At 35.3% G+C, this 16,487-nt stretch overlaps 1 protein-coding gene across 3 annotated transcripts in view; it reads right to left on the minus strand.

Annotated features, from left to right (window-relative positions):
* RB1CC1 (RB1 inducible coiled-coil 1) overlaps positions 1–16,487 on the minus strand; it is a 71,968-nt gene that overhangs the window by 43,456 nt on the left and 12,025 nt on the right. For 2 of the 3 annotated variants that reach the window (XM_010708922.3, XM_010708921.3), the window contains exons 2-5: positions 14,582–14,694; positions 12,557–12,685; positions 10,083–10,209; positions 9,663–9,833 (exon numbers count right to left, since the gene is read on the minus strand). In XM_010708922.3, the coding sequence (XP_010707224.1) occupies positions 9,663–9,833; positions 10,083–10,209; positions 12,557–12,627 (369 nt within the window). In that variant the 5' untranslated portion in view covers positions 12,628–12,685; positions 14,582–14,694. Of the gene's footprint in view, positions 1–3,469; positions 3,525–9,662; positions 9,834–10,082; positions 10,210–12,556; positions 12,686–14,581; positions 14,695–16,487 lie in introns of those variants that run through there. The other variant, XM_010708923.3, reaches the window with a different exon arrangement.

The raw sequence follows: 16,487 nt of genomic DNA on the forward strand, positions 1-16,487 counted from the left end.
AAAAAAAAATAAAAAAAATCAGAAGATAGAGTAATTATTGATCATTTACTGAGAATTATTTTTCTTATGAACAAGCAAATTAAAGTTGCAGTTGCAAAAAGAAAAAAACGCCACAACATCAAACCTCATGAAATTAAATGCTGCCAATATAAGTTACTCAATGCACACATAATTCATAATTACATTTGTAGTAATCCAACAGAGTCAGTAAACAAGGTCGATTAAGGAGAAAACTACTAATGAGCCAAACAGAAACTCAGAACAAGACAAAGAATTGCAGCATTAGCCAGCAGAAGCACAGTGCATCAGATGCAGAGAGAGATGCTGATAAGTTAGGTAGTAATTTAACACAGTCCTAGATACGGCATGTATTATATCCTCTTAAAAGTGCACTAATAGCAATGCATTGTTGTGTTCAACTCCAGATTTCTAACTATTAGTAGAAAATCTATTTAAGGTTACTAAGAAAACAGATTGCCACCCTCATCTGATAGTGCTACTTCCCAACCACCAAATGAGAAAACAAAACAGATATCACAATAAATCCTTCAGCTCAACACTGTATCAACAATGTATATTGGAAATATTCTTCTCATCCTACCCTTCCAATAAAGGAAATCCTACAACTTTTTGCAGCTTGTTCATGTTGCTGAACTAAACTAAATGAACATCTTTCCTTTGCTATAGTACATGTGAGAAACTACACATGGAGAAATAAGTTCAGTGAAAAAGCAGTACTAAAACCCAAACCTATGACTATTACAGGATATGTTTGCTTATGAACACATGGTTAACTGCACACATGCTTAACGTACAGTAGTTTCAAACCCAACAATAACACTTGTCTTCCCAAAACAAATCACAGAACAGCAGAGTTCTTTATCCGAATGTTTCAGAATATGAACAGTACCTAATAGGAAGCCTCTAAAAACAAATTTGAAAATCCAAGCCTTTTCTCCAGCAGCATCGCAAGATTCCATTGTCCTTCAAATTACTGGTATCAGAAATCAGCAGGTAAACAATACATATACAACCATTTATACATGAAACTCCAAGGAAATCAAAATCTATTATAAATCTTTATTACTTCAGCAAGATGCTATGTCTTGTCTTCTGAACTCTGTTCACCTTCAGCACGTGTGACAGGAAGGATTTCAAGCTTGAGAAGAACATTTATTTTATTTGCAGCATAGTTCTCACTTCCTAAGTCAAGAAAGTAGTAACACAACTTGAACATCATCCAGATAGTCTCCAGATAATGACTTGTGGATGTCAATGCTGTATCTAGTCCCTTTATACAATTTAAACACATGCATGCAAACTAGTGTGATACTGACAACTTGAATAATTAAAATAAACCTCGAACACATTTCTCAAATGCAATTTCTGCAGCAGATGAAAAAACAATATATTGTCTTTATTATCATATTGAGAACCAGAAAAATAGATTATTTTGTCAAAAGGTATACTTGAAGATATACTAATAACAAGAGGCTGAAAAGACAACTATATTTACCCATTGTGTTCTAATATGTGCCTTGTGAATGTAAATGAACATTCTATTTTCAACCCACAAACTATTCCCTTCTATTCAATCAAGCTATTGGCAAGAATCCCAAAGGCAAGAGCACATGCAGAACCACACGTTAGTTTGAAGACAAAAACAATCTATAAAGTCTACACTGACCATAAAGTCTTATATGCAGCAGTACCTTTAAATGACTGCCACAGCGTGATTTAGAAAATAAAGACTGGATTTATCTCATCACAAAACAAAATATTTCTTTAAAAGCCCTGGGTAGAAGCCTTAGTTGGTTCTATTTTCCCTTGGACAAATTGACTCGGCATTGCACAAATCAACTGTGTAATGAGGAAATGCTTACACTAGGCTTAGTAAGATGAGATACAGCCCCGAGATATACTCTCAACTCAGGCTCTACTTGTTTTTAAGCTAGATATATTATTCAAAATAGGAGTAAGAAGTTGTTAAGTTAGCTTTGTCCTATTAAGTTTTCTATGTCATTCTCGATGCTCCCTGGAGAACCTAAGTTTTCTCAATTTAAGATTAGTTTTAGCAACGTTATTTTCACAGCACAATACTTAAAAGTGAAAAGAGATGTTGCAAGTTACAACATTTTTGTAGGGAAAAAAAATAAATCATTACAACTGAGACTGTTTGGTATGCTACAGATGACCAGAGACAATAAGTACTGATAATTTTTACCCACCAGTCTGACCTGTGATGGTTTACCTGAATTCAGCCAAGCCAAAGAGCTGAGTCCCAGAAGTTGGACTCCCAGAAAAGTGAAAGACTAAACAACAGTAATTCCCCCAGAAGCAAATTAATAATGTTTTGAAACCACATAACAGAAGAGCTTAACTGTCGAGATCTGTCACATAACAGAGATAGGCCTAGGAGCTGCTAAATAAAATAGTCCAATACCATCTAACTATTTAATCAAGTTCTTTTTCAGTGTGAGGTGAGCTACAGCTCTTCTACGTGCAAGACAAATATTAAAACAAAAAATTCCATTGAGTGCAATCATAAGTATGATTCTGAGATAATTAATGTTTCCACAGTAGCTCAGAAGTAGTTAAAAAAAAAATGAAACCTGCATAGATGTATCTTTGTTATCATGTCATCACTACTGAATGCAGCTACAAGTGATTGGGCCTATTTTCCCTAACTTTTCCACACACTGTTTTTAAGGGGAGACATCCTCAAGCTACATTAGGAGAACAATCTACTTCACAATCAGTATATCTGCACACAGAAATAGTTCCTTCCTAAATTAATAACATTTTAAAACTGAATTATGTCAGGCACGTAAACTAATGTCTAAAAACTCAAACTATGTCAGGCATATAAACATAGGCCTACAAGTCATTTTTTTATTTTATTTTTTTAAATTAACATCAGCTCCAGCACAGAAAAGTGAAGTCTGCCTAACAACTGGCATGCTTTGTCATTGATTTTTCACAGATCAATTCAGAAGTAATTTAGAGACACCCAGGGATTCACAGTGAATAATAAAAAAATTGAAACTAGTTGCCTTGCACAGTTATGTCCATTTTACTCAGATACACAGGAACACCTACAATACTGACAGTTTCACCATGCTGCTGGAATGTGGACCTCAAAAATGCACCACTACTGAGACAAGACTAGACAAACCCAACCTGGTCATTTATGTCGAATACTAAATAAAAGCATCTTCACTTTTGAATTTGTCAAGAAAGTCACAAGCCCACTAGAAAGATTTCTTAAACTTTGTCTGGATGTTTTAACAGAATTTTTACTTTATTATTTCCTCCTATGACTTAAGCTAAAACAATAAATTTGTAAAGTTAATTTCTCATTAATTTCAAGACTTTGTCTTTGCATCTTGCCATCCTAAGTTTGCTCAACTGAATGGAAAAGAGTAAACCTTGGAAAGGTCCAGTTGTCTTAAGTGCTCTTTGGACTTACCTCTACAGAACAAAAGTTCTCAGGAAATGCAGGGTTCTTTCCATGCTCTACAACCCTGTGATAAAAGGAAACAAGTCATCAAAGTCCTCTATTGCCATCTGCCTGGAATTCTGTAAAAAGGACTCCTTAGAGGTTTAAGTCATCAGCAACAGAAAAAAAGTGGACAACAGCAACAAAAATCGACCTCAGGTCATCACAAAGGATCCCTCAAAGTGTAATTACACACATTCACACAATACAGTAGAAGATAAGTGCTTCCAGAAAAGGTAACCAAAGGTAACCATTATCTTGATTGCCAATATCTCTCTTCATACACCTCATCCGAAAACAACAGTAATGCTACTAGACAAATCACTTCTCAATTTTATAACTTGTAATTGCAACAGCTGATTTGTGAAGGAGACTTGAGATCTCATGGTGATTTCTTTTATTTCATTAGGCAGCTGATATTCCATCCCCTTTTAAAACCTGTCAATTTCAGCAACAGTGTCCTTTGGACATTTGTCCATACAGTTCATGGCTAATTACACATTCATAAGGTATTTTTTCCATCAGCACAATACAGAACCAAGCTATTCATAGCTTAGTGACTACTTCTTAGTCCTTTTTTCACTAGCTCTTGGCAGTGATCCTAAAAGCAGGCTGCAAGAAGTCAAGTGACCATTTAGCACTGAAAAGGATATGAGAAGCTGATGTAACACACACAGCCAGTGAAACAAAGTGGGGTACAAGGCAAGCAATAACTTCTACTAGCTTGATTCCAAGTTACTCAAGCCTTTTTTTTTTTTTCTCCTTACTGGTGATTTATCAAACAGCTTGGTCACAAAGGCCAACCAAAACATCTAATCATAAAAGCTCTTCTATTTTAACCATACCCAGCTCAATTATATTAAAAGATGGTCAGATTGATCAATAATCTAAGTTACAATAAGTCTGAACCTCTGTGGAGGAGCTAGTAGTATTTGTGGCTATTAGATCTTTTAGCCAAAATGAAGGAATAAGAACAATTAAGTCACACAGATGTTATAATCTTTACAACACCTTTCAGAACAAAATTTTAAAGTAATTCTTTGCCAGTGGATGTCACAGTAGCTTCCTAGTCAAGACAAGAGAATATTTATTTAAATAGAACTACATAGCTTTCAAGCATGCTTGTATTTCTTCAGTAAGAGTTACAAAGCATTTGGAACTGAACCAAGAATGACGAAGGTACTATGACTACAGTCACAGTTTTAGGTAACAAAATGAAACAACCACAGTTTCTCATTCTCATCTGTAAGATTAAAAAAACTGACTGGAATTGACAGTTTGACAATGACAGCAACGGTGTCAGATCAGATGTGAAATGTATCTCCTAACAGTAAGTCCAAGTTTCCAATAACCTTTGTCTAGAACAACTAATGTGGAAATTTCAGTTAAATTACTTAAGAAGATGTTCTAAAAGCTGAGCTACAAAAAGTTTTTAGCACTGGTGTTAAAAGATCGAAAAATCAGAAAACATTCATAGAACACAGTTTATTGCACAATGCACTGTGTAGAGAACAACTTGTCATCTTTTGCGCTTCTGAGTTTGTAACTTTTGAAAGCACTCTGTGCATCGCATTGTCCACATACTACAGAGCTCAAGGCCAAAACTGCTGAACTGGAAGTGACAAACTAGACTAGCTGCAAGAAAGACATGCTGTCTGACAATTTTTTAGCCAAAAAGAAACCAAGATTGTACAATAGCCTGGGTTGAAATGAACCTCAAAGATCACCTAGTTTCAACCCCCCTGCTATGTGCAGGTCACCAAGACCAGGCTCCCCAGAGCCACATCCAGCCTGACCTTGAATGCCCCCAGGGATGGGGCATCCACAACCTCATTGGGCAACCTGTTCCAGTGTGTCACCACTCTGTGTGAAAAACTTTCTCCTAGTAATTAACCTAAATCTCCCTTCTCTTAGTTTAAAACCATTCCCACTTGTCCTATCACTAAGATCTTGTATGGGAAATGGAAATACCTGCTTTGACTGTGATTTAAATGCCAAACAGTAGATGTTAAAAACACTAAATAAAGATTATCTAACAAAAAAATTGTAAAAGGTTAATAAGCGAATGCACTGCCACATTCGACAAAAGAATGGCAGTTTAACCAGTGAAGGAACAAATTATGGTAACTGATGCAGCTTCTCTAAAGCTTCTTTTATATTATGAATTCCACATAGTGAGATAATCATGAAAAAAAAAAAGACAACACAAGAACTTAAAGACATCTGTATAAGTATCAAATTAACGAAAGCAAAAATAATTTATCTTGGTATGATAATCACGGAAAACAGTGGAAAAAGAAACAGGTGATAATAAACTTGATGTAAGCAAAGTGCAAGATTGGGAGGTATTGTCTGAGAGATAAAAAGATCTAAAATAAGCTATGCAGAAGTTAAAAAATTGAACATTATTAAACAAAGAAAATAAAGAAAAATGAATAACTGCTTTAATGTATCTCTATACCACATGGGAAAAAAGATATGAAAATGCAAACATTTTACAGAGACATGTTAGGTTCCTTGCTCATGAAAAAAACTGTACTTGTAAGTGGAATTAATTTGGTTTGTTCAAACCATAAAAGCAGTCAAGCTATTTAGCAGACAATGGCTTGCACATGTAGGACAAAGAAAGAAAAACGCAAACAAAAATCTTCCCTTGAAATTACTGAAAACTCTTACAGTTTTGCTGATACACACACACACACACGTATTTTTTTAAATCCCCATGCTTCTGAATTGATGAAATGGAAGAAAAAAAACAAACCATGAAGTAGCAAAATTTATATAGGTATCTTAAAAGATACTTTTTTCAGCAATAATTCCAGTTATAACTATTTTGTTGTACCTATGTTCCTAAAGTAATCCCCAGAGCAACTCAAAAGCTTTAATTACCTGTAAGACAAGAGAAGAACAGTGCCTCCTCTGTTAGCTAGAAGACAACTTTTGTTTAAGCTGAAACATTAACTAAGGATATCGAAAACATGACAAAAATGCAGATAGCAACAGCAAAATCTAAAAATCCATGCTGGTCAGTTATAGATGCCCATTTAACAAAGGAAAAATATAAAATAAGATTTTAGGCAATAAATGATGTGAAGAAAAATAAAATATGAAAAATACTTTGTTAAAGGAGAATGTGGAACCACTTGGTTTTGCAAATAAAAATTGTAAAAACTATTTACCAGTATATACAAAGTACAGATCAGAATGTAAATGTAAACCACTAGAACAAGAGCAGAATTAGAAAATCAGAAATACCTGTGTACATTCTCTACAGTGTAAATAAAGCACAAAGTAAGGATGAAAAAACCCTCTGATACAGCTTTACAGCACAGTACAACTCACTGATGCTGAAAAAATTATTTATTTCAATAATTTTCCAATAGATTTAAAATGAGGGAGAACCAAAATGAAAACAAAAGCCATCGCTCCAAAACACACACAACTTTCCATACAAGAAAACAAGTTTGCCTATTAATAAATTAGAAGTAGGCCACAAGCTACGGGAGGTTCAGCAAAGTAAGTTGGAAGCCAACTTCTAAGCAGTTTTTACTACTACATTTACTTATCAAGTCTGATTTTAAAATGTTACTGCTTGTCTTATGAACAGAACAGATTCCAAATAAAAATTAAATTGGTAGCTATCAAATATTCTCCACTACTTTTAAATAGCTGCACATCAATGTCTCGTTCTTGACAAAATAAGATTTTATATTACAAGGAACAATTTAGATTGGAACGTCTATTTTCCTTATGCAAAATATCAGTGTAATTAATACCTACTATAAGTAAATTATCATTAGTTAGATTCCCTGAATAATTACAACAGACAAAAACACTATTTACTACTGCAATTCCGCTTTTCTGGTAATACAGAAAATCTCTCTCTCTATAACAAGGCAATCCTTGGATCTTTATACTGCAGATTTTTCATTTTATTTTAAGTCTAGCATCCAAAACCACACTAAGTATACTGCCAAAACCACACTAAGTATACTGTACACATCATTCTCACAACTATGATGGTTCAGAGCCTCTCTTTTCTCCCTGTATCTTAATCAATTGTGATAAGAATTCCTCATGCTTCCTCTTCCTCCTAAATCCTACACTTACAAAGAACTTTAAAGAAGATCAATTTTCTCATCACATTCGTAGCCTTCCCTCAGTTTCTTCTGAATTACTGCTCAATGTGTTTCAAGCAGGCAACAAGACAGATCAGTGGAGTATAACACTGCAATACTCCTTTATGGCCTTTTCACACTCAGATACATCTTAAGTTAGAAGAGCCTATTTTCTCATCTTCTATCAGGCAGGATGGCTTTCTTATTCCCCTGAACACCCAGAAAAGTACCCAGTGCACTTTCACAGCCAAATACAGAGCCTATGATTTTGAAATATTTAAAATACTGGATAAAATTAACTGACAGTATAAAGGCACAACAGATTTAAGAGTAAAACTATCTATTCAGTCTTTATTACTTTTTTTTCTTCAAAAGAATAGGACAGAAGACAGTTTTTCAGAAAATTAATGTGCATACCAGAATAACTCCATTCTACTACAATAGAACTAAGGACCTTCCAAATATTATCATTATCCCCCTCATCAAAAAAATTAATAGATTCCACCAAGCATGGAAAGATTTCTTTACTTTGTGGGAATCAGCTCTAGATCAATCAACAGGTAAACTTTATAGTCTTAAGCTAAATGCTATAGCTTCCATTACTCCAAGTAAAGCACATATGTGAAGAGTGTAACACTTTTTTCTACCAAATCCATCAATACGTTAAACGTTTAACAGATACTTGTCTTAATTACTTTTATAAAGTCTTTTTAACACCTCATAAAAAAAGTTTTAGAACATTTTCAGTCTCAGCTGCTGGAAAAAAAACCAAACAATTCTCATACTTCTCAAGTAGTACAGATGAAAACCCTCCTACTCCTAGATGAATTCACACCACTACACTTCTCAGTATCAGAGTCATATGATTCATAGAATCCTAATTACTCAAGGTCCTATTTACTAAGTCAGCAAGAACTGTCAACAGGTAATAGAGAGGAGAGTGCTTCTGGGAGTTAAATCAGACAAAAAGTCAGTGTTAGATTATTTAGGTTGACTTTCCCCTTCATCCATTCCTGACAGGCCAAAGGAAAAAAAAAAGCAAAGAAAAAAAACACAAAACTTTCGTACTACATGCATGACTTGACACTTTCCTCTAAATTCAGCTGTATGAAATCAGAAGAAAAAAAAAACGAACAACAGTCACTTCAAGTGTTAGATATTCTTTTGGACTACAATGAAGTCGCTACTGAAACTCAGAAACTATTACCAAGCCAACATGCTAAAACCATACACAACTATTCAGTCTGCGCTAACGTAACCATTCCCCCAGCAGCTGGAAGTCAAATTTGGAATGCCAAATTTAAAAAGTGAGGACACTGTCAGCAAAAATGAATCAATTCAGCTACTGAATATACTAGCCACATTCTTGAACATGCAGCTGTTCGTAGCACATACACAGTATCTTACTGCCCTTGTAAAAGGGCACCAGTCCCTCCTTATCAGAGTAATATGGCAATAATCAACCTGGAATTCTGGGTTTACTTTCTATGCAACTAGAAGTGACTACTCAGTAAAAAAAGATCTGAAAGCATTTTGGGAAAAGGAAGTTTAGTTTTATGAATTCCTCACTAGTTGTTTACATGCATAAAATGAAACAGAAGGTTAGGAAGGCAGTTTGAAAACTTATACCACAAATTTTCTACCTGGGTTAACAGCATTTCCAAACTAACTTTTCTTCTTTCAGGTTGAAGCAGACTAAAGAGACTGAAAATAAGGCAAAGCGTTAGGGCAGGAGCCCAAAAAACAAACAAACAGATTGCTTTTAGTTTTTTTAGTTTGCAAATGTTGAAAACACATGCATCCATTAAGCTGTATTACATTTGCTTTTGAAAGAAGCTTTGAAGATGCTGAAGAAGCAAGCATGTTTTAGTACCTACCTTGAATCTTAAAGACAAAGGCTTTGAAGAATACACCATCACTAACCTGCTATTTTCACTGCTGTTTGAACAAATTATTTCAAAGTTTGTACCAAGCTACCAATCTGATATAAAAAAAAAAAAAGGTTATTATTCTTTGTTGTTCAAGTACACTAAGAATTTACTTACCACAGCAAGCTGTGTTCGTGATGCCACTGTGTGAAAAACTGCAGGCATCATGAGAGATTCTTCTACTTTCAATTCCATCTCATTTTCTGCTGAAAATGTGGTTTTGGGGATGGCTGGTGGACGCTCACACAAAATCATTTCTTTGTTGAATAAGAAAATTGGGTTGGTGTCCTACACTCAGAAAGAAAATGAAGCCAAGTATTAAGTAAAGGCAATACACTGTTCAATCACCAATTATTCCATCATATGAGTAACATGTTTTCAAGAACATTCTAACTGCTGTACACATTAAAAAAAAGTTTCTCAAAGTAAAGGAATGCAGTAAACTGAAGAAAAAATACTTGAAAATCCCTTAGTAGAATACTTTTTTTCCTTCTTCTTTAAAGGGCTGTTTAGACTATAAATGCAGTGTGCACTTACTGTTCCAGCACTGTAACTACATACTCTTCTGTCTGGAGCCATACACTCTCCTCCATTGACAACCAATACCTGGTGCTGAATGGCAATCTTATACTTTGCTTGTATTGCATGTTTCAGATCAGCCACACTAGAAAAAACAGGGGCAAGAAGATAACATCAACACACGTCCCTTAATTTCACAGATTCCTGTAATATAGAGAAGGCAACTTCTCTGTTTCAAGGCAGGACTTTTCAAAAAACTGTTACATTTTTAAGCTACACAATGAAACATCTTTACATTTTATAAGGGCTGTAATCTGTTGCATTCTTGATGTCCATCTAATAAGCTATCAGCTAAAGCAACAGAGCCTGTACAATACTGGTATATCATCAGCAACCTTCTTCCAATATGACCTGATTGCATGTTGAAATTCTGAATTAAATCAACCATTTAGAACACCACCTGTAAAAATAATATTATGTTCTCTTAGTGTCTACCTTACGAACGCACAGCTGACTTTCTCAAACTCTAGAAAATTACAAGAGTACTTAATACTTTGTTATGCATTGTGTAAGCAAAATTTCATCTGATCAACTCTGATTTACTGTGCATGAAGCACAGTATAATGCTCAAATGACAAGGAGTTCAACAGTCTGTATATATACAACACACATAAACATTAAAGATACTTTTACTGTGCAAACAGTAGGTCAGTAGACCATCATCCCTGCTTGCTTTCACTCCCCTAGCTGCTTTAATTTCAGGTAATGACATCTTCATGACACTGCTACTTTAGGCAATTCTAGATTTTGTGTTTTGCATCAGGGATTTTGATATAACTGTCAGGTATCATAAAAATGTTACTGGCTATGTTGTATTGAAAAATAAAGATCAGTTATCCAAAATTACTATATTTAATATATATATTTAATATGACAAAGTTAATTCACTACAAACACCACACAAGCACAAGCTAAAACAAACACTCTCATATCATTCCCATGCTCTTTAGGAAAATTGCTTAACATATCCACATACAGAGAGTCAAAGAATCCAAGAAAAACGTAGCCTTACTTAAAAAAAGCAATTCTCAATATGCAAAGAGAACAAAAAGTTAAACTGATAAACAGTCTTTATTTTGTCTTGTCCATCCATTTTTCTTCAAAAAACTATTAGAATGAGTGAAAAGTCAGCTCATGTCAGGCCATTAGGTACCCTGTCTGGCAGTTCAGATGCTGTACCTCACCGTAATTTAGGACAGAACGTCTCAATGTACCAGAGAGCCCACAGAGGTATTGATATATATGTAAATCATAGAATCAATTGGAAAAAATCACACATCTCTTCAATATCTGCAAGGATGGAAAATCTACCACCACCACTCTGGGCAGCCCATTGCAAAGCCTATCTACCCTCTCCTGGTTTGCAATTTAAAGCTCCTCTGGTGCAACTTGAGGTAATTTCCTTGTGTCCTATTACTTGCAACATGAGAAAATAGACTGAAATCCTCCCCACTGCAATCTCCTTAAAAGTAGTTGTAGAGAGCAATTATGTCTCGCCTCAGTTTCTTCTCCTGCAGGCTAAGCAACCCCAGTTCCTTCAGACACTCATCATGTGTCTTATATTCTAGTCCCCTCACAAGCTTCATGACCCAGTAGATCTAAAATGGTTAAGGTGAAATATTTTTATCTCATCCTCAGTAATACCCTCAGCAGGCTATCAGAACAAAAAAATAAAAAAATAAAGAAATAAAAAAAATCACTATGTACACCACTGTTAGGGCCCTTCTACTCCAATGTTTTAAAATCCAAATTCACTTGCTGAGTCATGAAAATCACAAACAGAAATTCAGGAGTAAGGAAACAGTGCACTTTCATGGAAGCCTTTCAAGCAGCATTACCTAGCCCATGTCTCAGCATACACATCCGTTACCTGCTAAGTCATTTACCACTGACAGAATAGGGAAACAGCATGAAAGGTTGGCACCAAGCATATGAGCTATAATGATGTTATACAAGATTTACTGTACTAGACCAGTATTCTGAAACAGGGGAACACGTTTCAATATACCTAGTACATTTATTTCTTTATAAAACATTATTAAGATTACAAAATGCTTTTATTGTGCAGTGGAAAAAAAACAGTAATAGTCAAGTTGTTGGGACTTCACTGGGAATCTAAACTACTGCTGTTTCAAGCAGTTGGCAGTTCGGAAGTTCACGTTTTACATACAGAATGTTGTAAAACACATTAGAGTCTTATACAACAGAACCAAGTTTTTCCACCTTGAGCCTAAGACAGAAACCTACATGCTTGTTCTTCAGCATTTCACATTTTATTCAGAACATGTAAAATACTGTGAGTAGAAAAATAATGTGTAATTTTATGATGTCAGTAAGTAAAACATAAAAATGCTACTCAGCAAAAGATCACAGAAGACCAGATGTAATTCTGACAGATTTTCCAAAAAAAAGTAGTCGCTTCACTTTCTTACTTTTGTACAGCAAGCTCTGTGTCGAAGGTAAGGGTAGTTCCAGTGTTGACCAGAAATACATATAGCTTCATGATGATTTCTTTAGGTTTCTGAAGTTTATCACTTCCACTGCTAAAATCATTTTAGAAACTGTAAAAAAAAAGTCAGTTTCACATAGGAGTTATAAGAAGTATGTACTATACAGCTTTTAGCTATATAGAGGGTGAACATGCTGCCTTTCATATTCCAGTTCTTTGTTACTAAATACACAGACGCTTCTCCTACAAGGACCATGGGCACAGGAAACCTTCTAATTTGTGAATGGGCTAGAGAAACACATGGAAAGTTACAGTGGGGATGGACAAGGAGGAGAGGGGAAGACAACTTTCAGTTAAGGAGGAGCAACATCCCAGATCATTACCTGGCTTTTTTAGTTATAAAATACATTTTTAAATCCCATGATAAAGTTATTTCTAGATACCTTTTTTGCTCTTTACAAATAGCAAAATGATCTGTGCTCTAAGTACTCATTCCCCAATGTACAGCAACAAAGCCTTGCTACTGGTTATTACCCCAGGCGTTGTTTTTCCACTCATATAAAAGGAAACATCAAACCCCCAGAAAAGCAGTTTTTAAAAACGATTAGTTAACTACAGACAGATGCAATCAACAAATTTACAGATTTTTCTGTTTTCAGCACTAGCTAACACTATTGCCTTAGTTACTACTAGCCACTACGCAGCGATCAAAAAAGACAGTGCATCTCAGAATATTTTCATTCCTATGCCCCACAAATTTCTAGATGAATGACTATAAGCACTTGTTTTCCAGTGTACACATCAGAAGACGACATTTAATTGCTTTGTAAGACATTCTTATATGTTAGTCTTTGAAAGGCTTCATACTTCTGCACTTATTTCTCTTCTGCTCCACCAAAAAAAAATGAGCCAATTTGCTGTAGAACACACAGAGCAGATATTTCAGATGTTTTGTCTACAAATGAGAAACTCTTAAATTTGTGAATAATTTCTTATGCGCTAATGGAGTGGCTGCAAAAGTACAGTATCACTGCAATCACTAATGCACTGCAATTTTTTTTTAATGTAAAAGAGTTATGAAACACTAAGATGTAGAAGTTTTAGCCTCAGCTATATTTCTGTACCATTATAGAAATGACTTTTTGCATTAAATTACTTCATAGGAAGTACAAGATGCCCCTTTCCCTGAAATAAGAAAAGAACATGTACAAGATCTACACTCCTAATTGTATTATTCTAAAATGAATTTGAATTTGCGTTTATCTTTGTCTATAGAATAAAAAGCCTCAAAAACCATAAAGGAAAATAACAAAATCACTATTGAAGTGTGCAGGGCTAGGAAATTAGTTCTACCAGATGAACAATTCCAGAAAATCCTTCGTTTTCTTCCATGAATACTCACATTTTTCAAGCATTAACTAGCACATAAACTAGCAGAGACATGTATATTATCAAGAAAGAACATCATATTGGAAGGAGAACCACGTCAAATAAAGAAATCACCTCCGTAAAGAATATACTCCATAAAGAAACTTACTAAACAGACAAAAACTCCCAGACCTCAAGAACAAACCAGCAGTAATTCATTATTAATTCTTCTGCCCTAAGCTATATAATAAGTGAGACTTAAAAGTACAGAGAAACTTACTTTCACAACAGGCATTATTTGTGACTATGTTCCATGTAAAATTAGAAACAGACACGTTAAATGTAACATTAAAACAAGCAGCAGGGAACACTTCTTTCCCACTTAGTCAAATAATTGCATTATGTTTAGTTTCCATACAAAAATTACTTTGCAAAATCTGGTGGTATTTAATAGATAATCTGTCCAGAAACCTCATTCTGTTCATGTACAGAAAGAGAAATTTTAATCAATCCATCCCATTCTTAACACCACAGCTAACCATTTAAAGCACTGAAAGAAGATCAAATATTTTATGGCAGCATCTGTCATGCATGCATCAGTAGTCTCAGACCTTCCAACATTAAGTAAAGCAGGAGTTACCTTCAGGCACTACACGAAGCTATCACCTTCTTCAAATACAAGAGAATAAATGAGCATTTTCTGTACTTGATTTTGGCAACAGAATGGCATGGCTGTTCAAAACCAAAGAAGATCTGTAAAGAAAACAGAAAAAAAAATACAGAACATAACTACAGGTATCATTAAAATATCAGGATTTTATAGCTACCACTGCAACTAACACTGAAATATATGTATGACAATGCTATTTAAAAAAAATAATAATAATAATTAAAAGAATACCGCTTTTTAACAATGCCTTCTAGTCACAAGTCCACTCAGAACTGCTACACACCTGTGTCTTTTTCCACATAAATTGCATCTAAAATAGCTGTAACATTTTCCAGTGCATACAAGAGTTAGTTCACTAAGAAGAACTGCCTGAGTTCCCATTAGCTGAAATTACTTTTTCAGAACCAGCGCAGAATTCTTACATGATGCTAACAGTAAAACAGAAAGTCACAACACAATTGATCTAAGGGAAATCAGAGTAAAATGGCACCTATGCTATTCTGTGTAATCGACAGTTCTATTTTGCAGATGTATTCATCAGGCACCTTCAGGAATAAACAGTCCTTTCCTTAAGGTAACCTTGTTAAGCCAGTCACCTATTTGCAAAACATTCATTTTTTTTTCTTTTTGTTGTTGTTCTTATAAACTGAAGATGTTACCAGATGCAGTTGCTTGTCAGTGAAGCCTCTGGCGAGGCTGCCATCTCCCAGAACTTCTGTTACAACTACAACCAAAGTGAACAAGATCAGCAGTCTTTCAAAGCTAAGTTAGCTCATTTTAACTGTTATCAGTCAGATAACAGTGCTGAAGGAGAAGGAGCCCTTGGCAGGGAAAGCAGTGGCAGGCAATTGGGCTCAGTAACACTGAGTGCAACTGCCACAACAGCAGTCAGCAAACTGCACACTCAAATTCTGAATTGCAACAAACACTATTTCTACCCTGTTAATGCCCTAGCAAGCTTTCTGAGAAGATGATCAGGCGCTATAAAGGGTGATAATCCATCACTAAAAATAGGATTGCTGAAGCCCAAAAAAACATTAGAACACGTAACTCATTTTACACAATCCGTAACTAAGGGTAAATCAAAAACAAACTCTTCGTCCCAAATTTGCAAACATTATGAACAAGGAGAAAAATACACAACTGTATTTTACATGCATGGAACAGATGGCACTTCGTCAGCAGCTAGTTATCTGAGCTTTTAAGTTAGCTTCCTCCCTCCTGAGCCTCCTTATTCCACCTATTCAAAAGGCACATACATCACCTACTCAGAAGCAAAGGTGCAATAAAATGGAAAAAGCAATGTGTTTAAGAATCACTATTGGAAAACTACTAACGGAAGTGTCCCTGTTTTGGCCATTGGCAGTAATTGAATCTGGACCAAGTATATATAGCAGTATTTGCTTTAGATTGAAGTAATGGACATTACCACAAGTTGTAAGAAACTACTACCACAAAGGTGGCCCCCGGTACTATAACAACTATCGTTCTAATTCCTTTGAGACCACTAAAAAGTTAGAAATCAAGCATTGCTTCTACCACTCAACAAACAAGCTAGCAATCAGTCCTGGGGAACTGGGTTACACTGACGGCAGGACAAGTTTGTGCACTCAAAGAATAACAGAACGGCTTGGGTTTGGAAGGGATCTTAAAGATCATCCAGTTAAAATCCCTTGCTATGGACAGGCCTGCTCCCCGCCAGCTCAGCTGTCCAGGGCCCTATCCAACCTGGCCTTGAGTACTCCCAGAGATAAGGCACCCACAGCTTCTCCAGGCAGCTGTGCCAGCATCTCACTGCCCTTCAAGTAAAGAATTTCCACCTATCATCTAACCTAAATCTTCCCCAGGCTGTCATTGTTAGGTTACTATTTAGAAA

Source organism: Meleagris gallopavo, chromosome 3, assembly GCF_000146605.3.
Source record: "Meleagris gallopavo isolate NT-WF06-2002-E0010 breed Aviagen turkey brand Nicholas breeding stock chromosome 3, Turkey_5.1, whole genome shotgun sequence".
In the NCBI taxonomy this organism is placed as follows: Eukaryota; Metazoa; Chordata; class Aves; order Galliformes; family Phasianidae; genus Meleagris; species Meleagris gallopavo.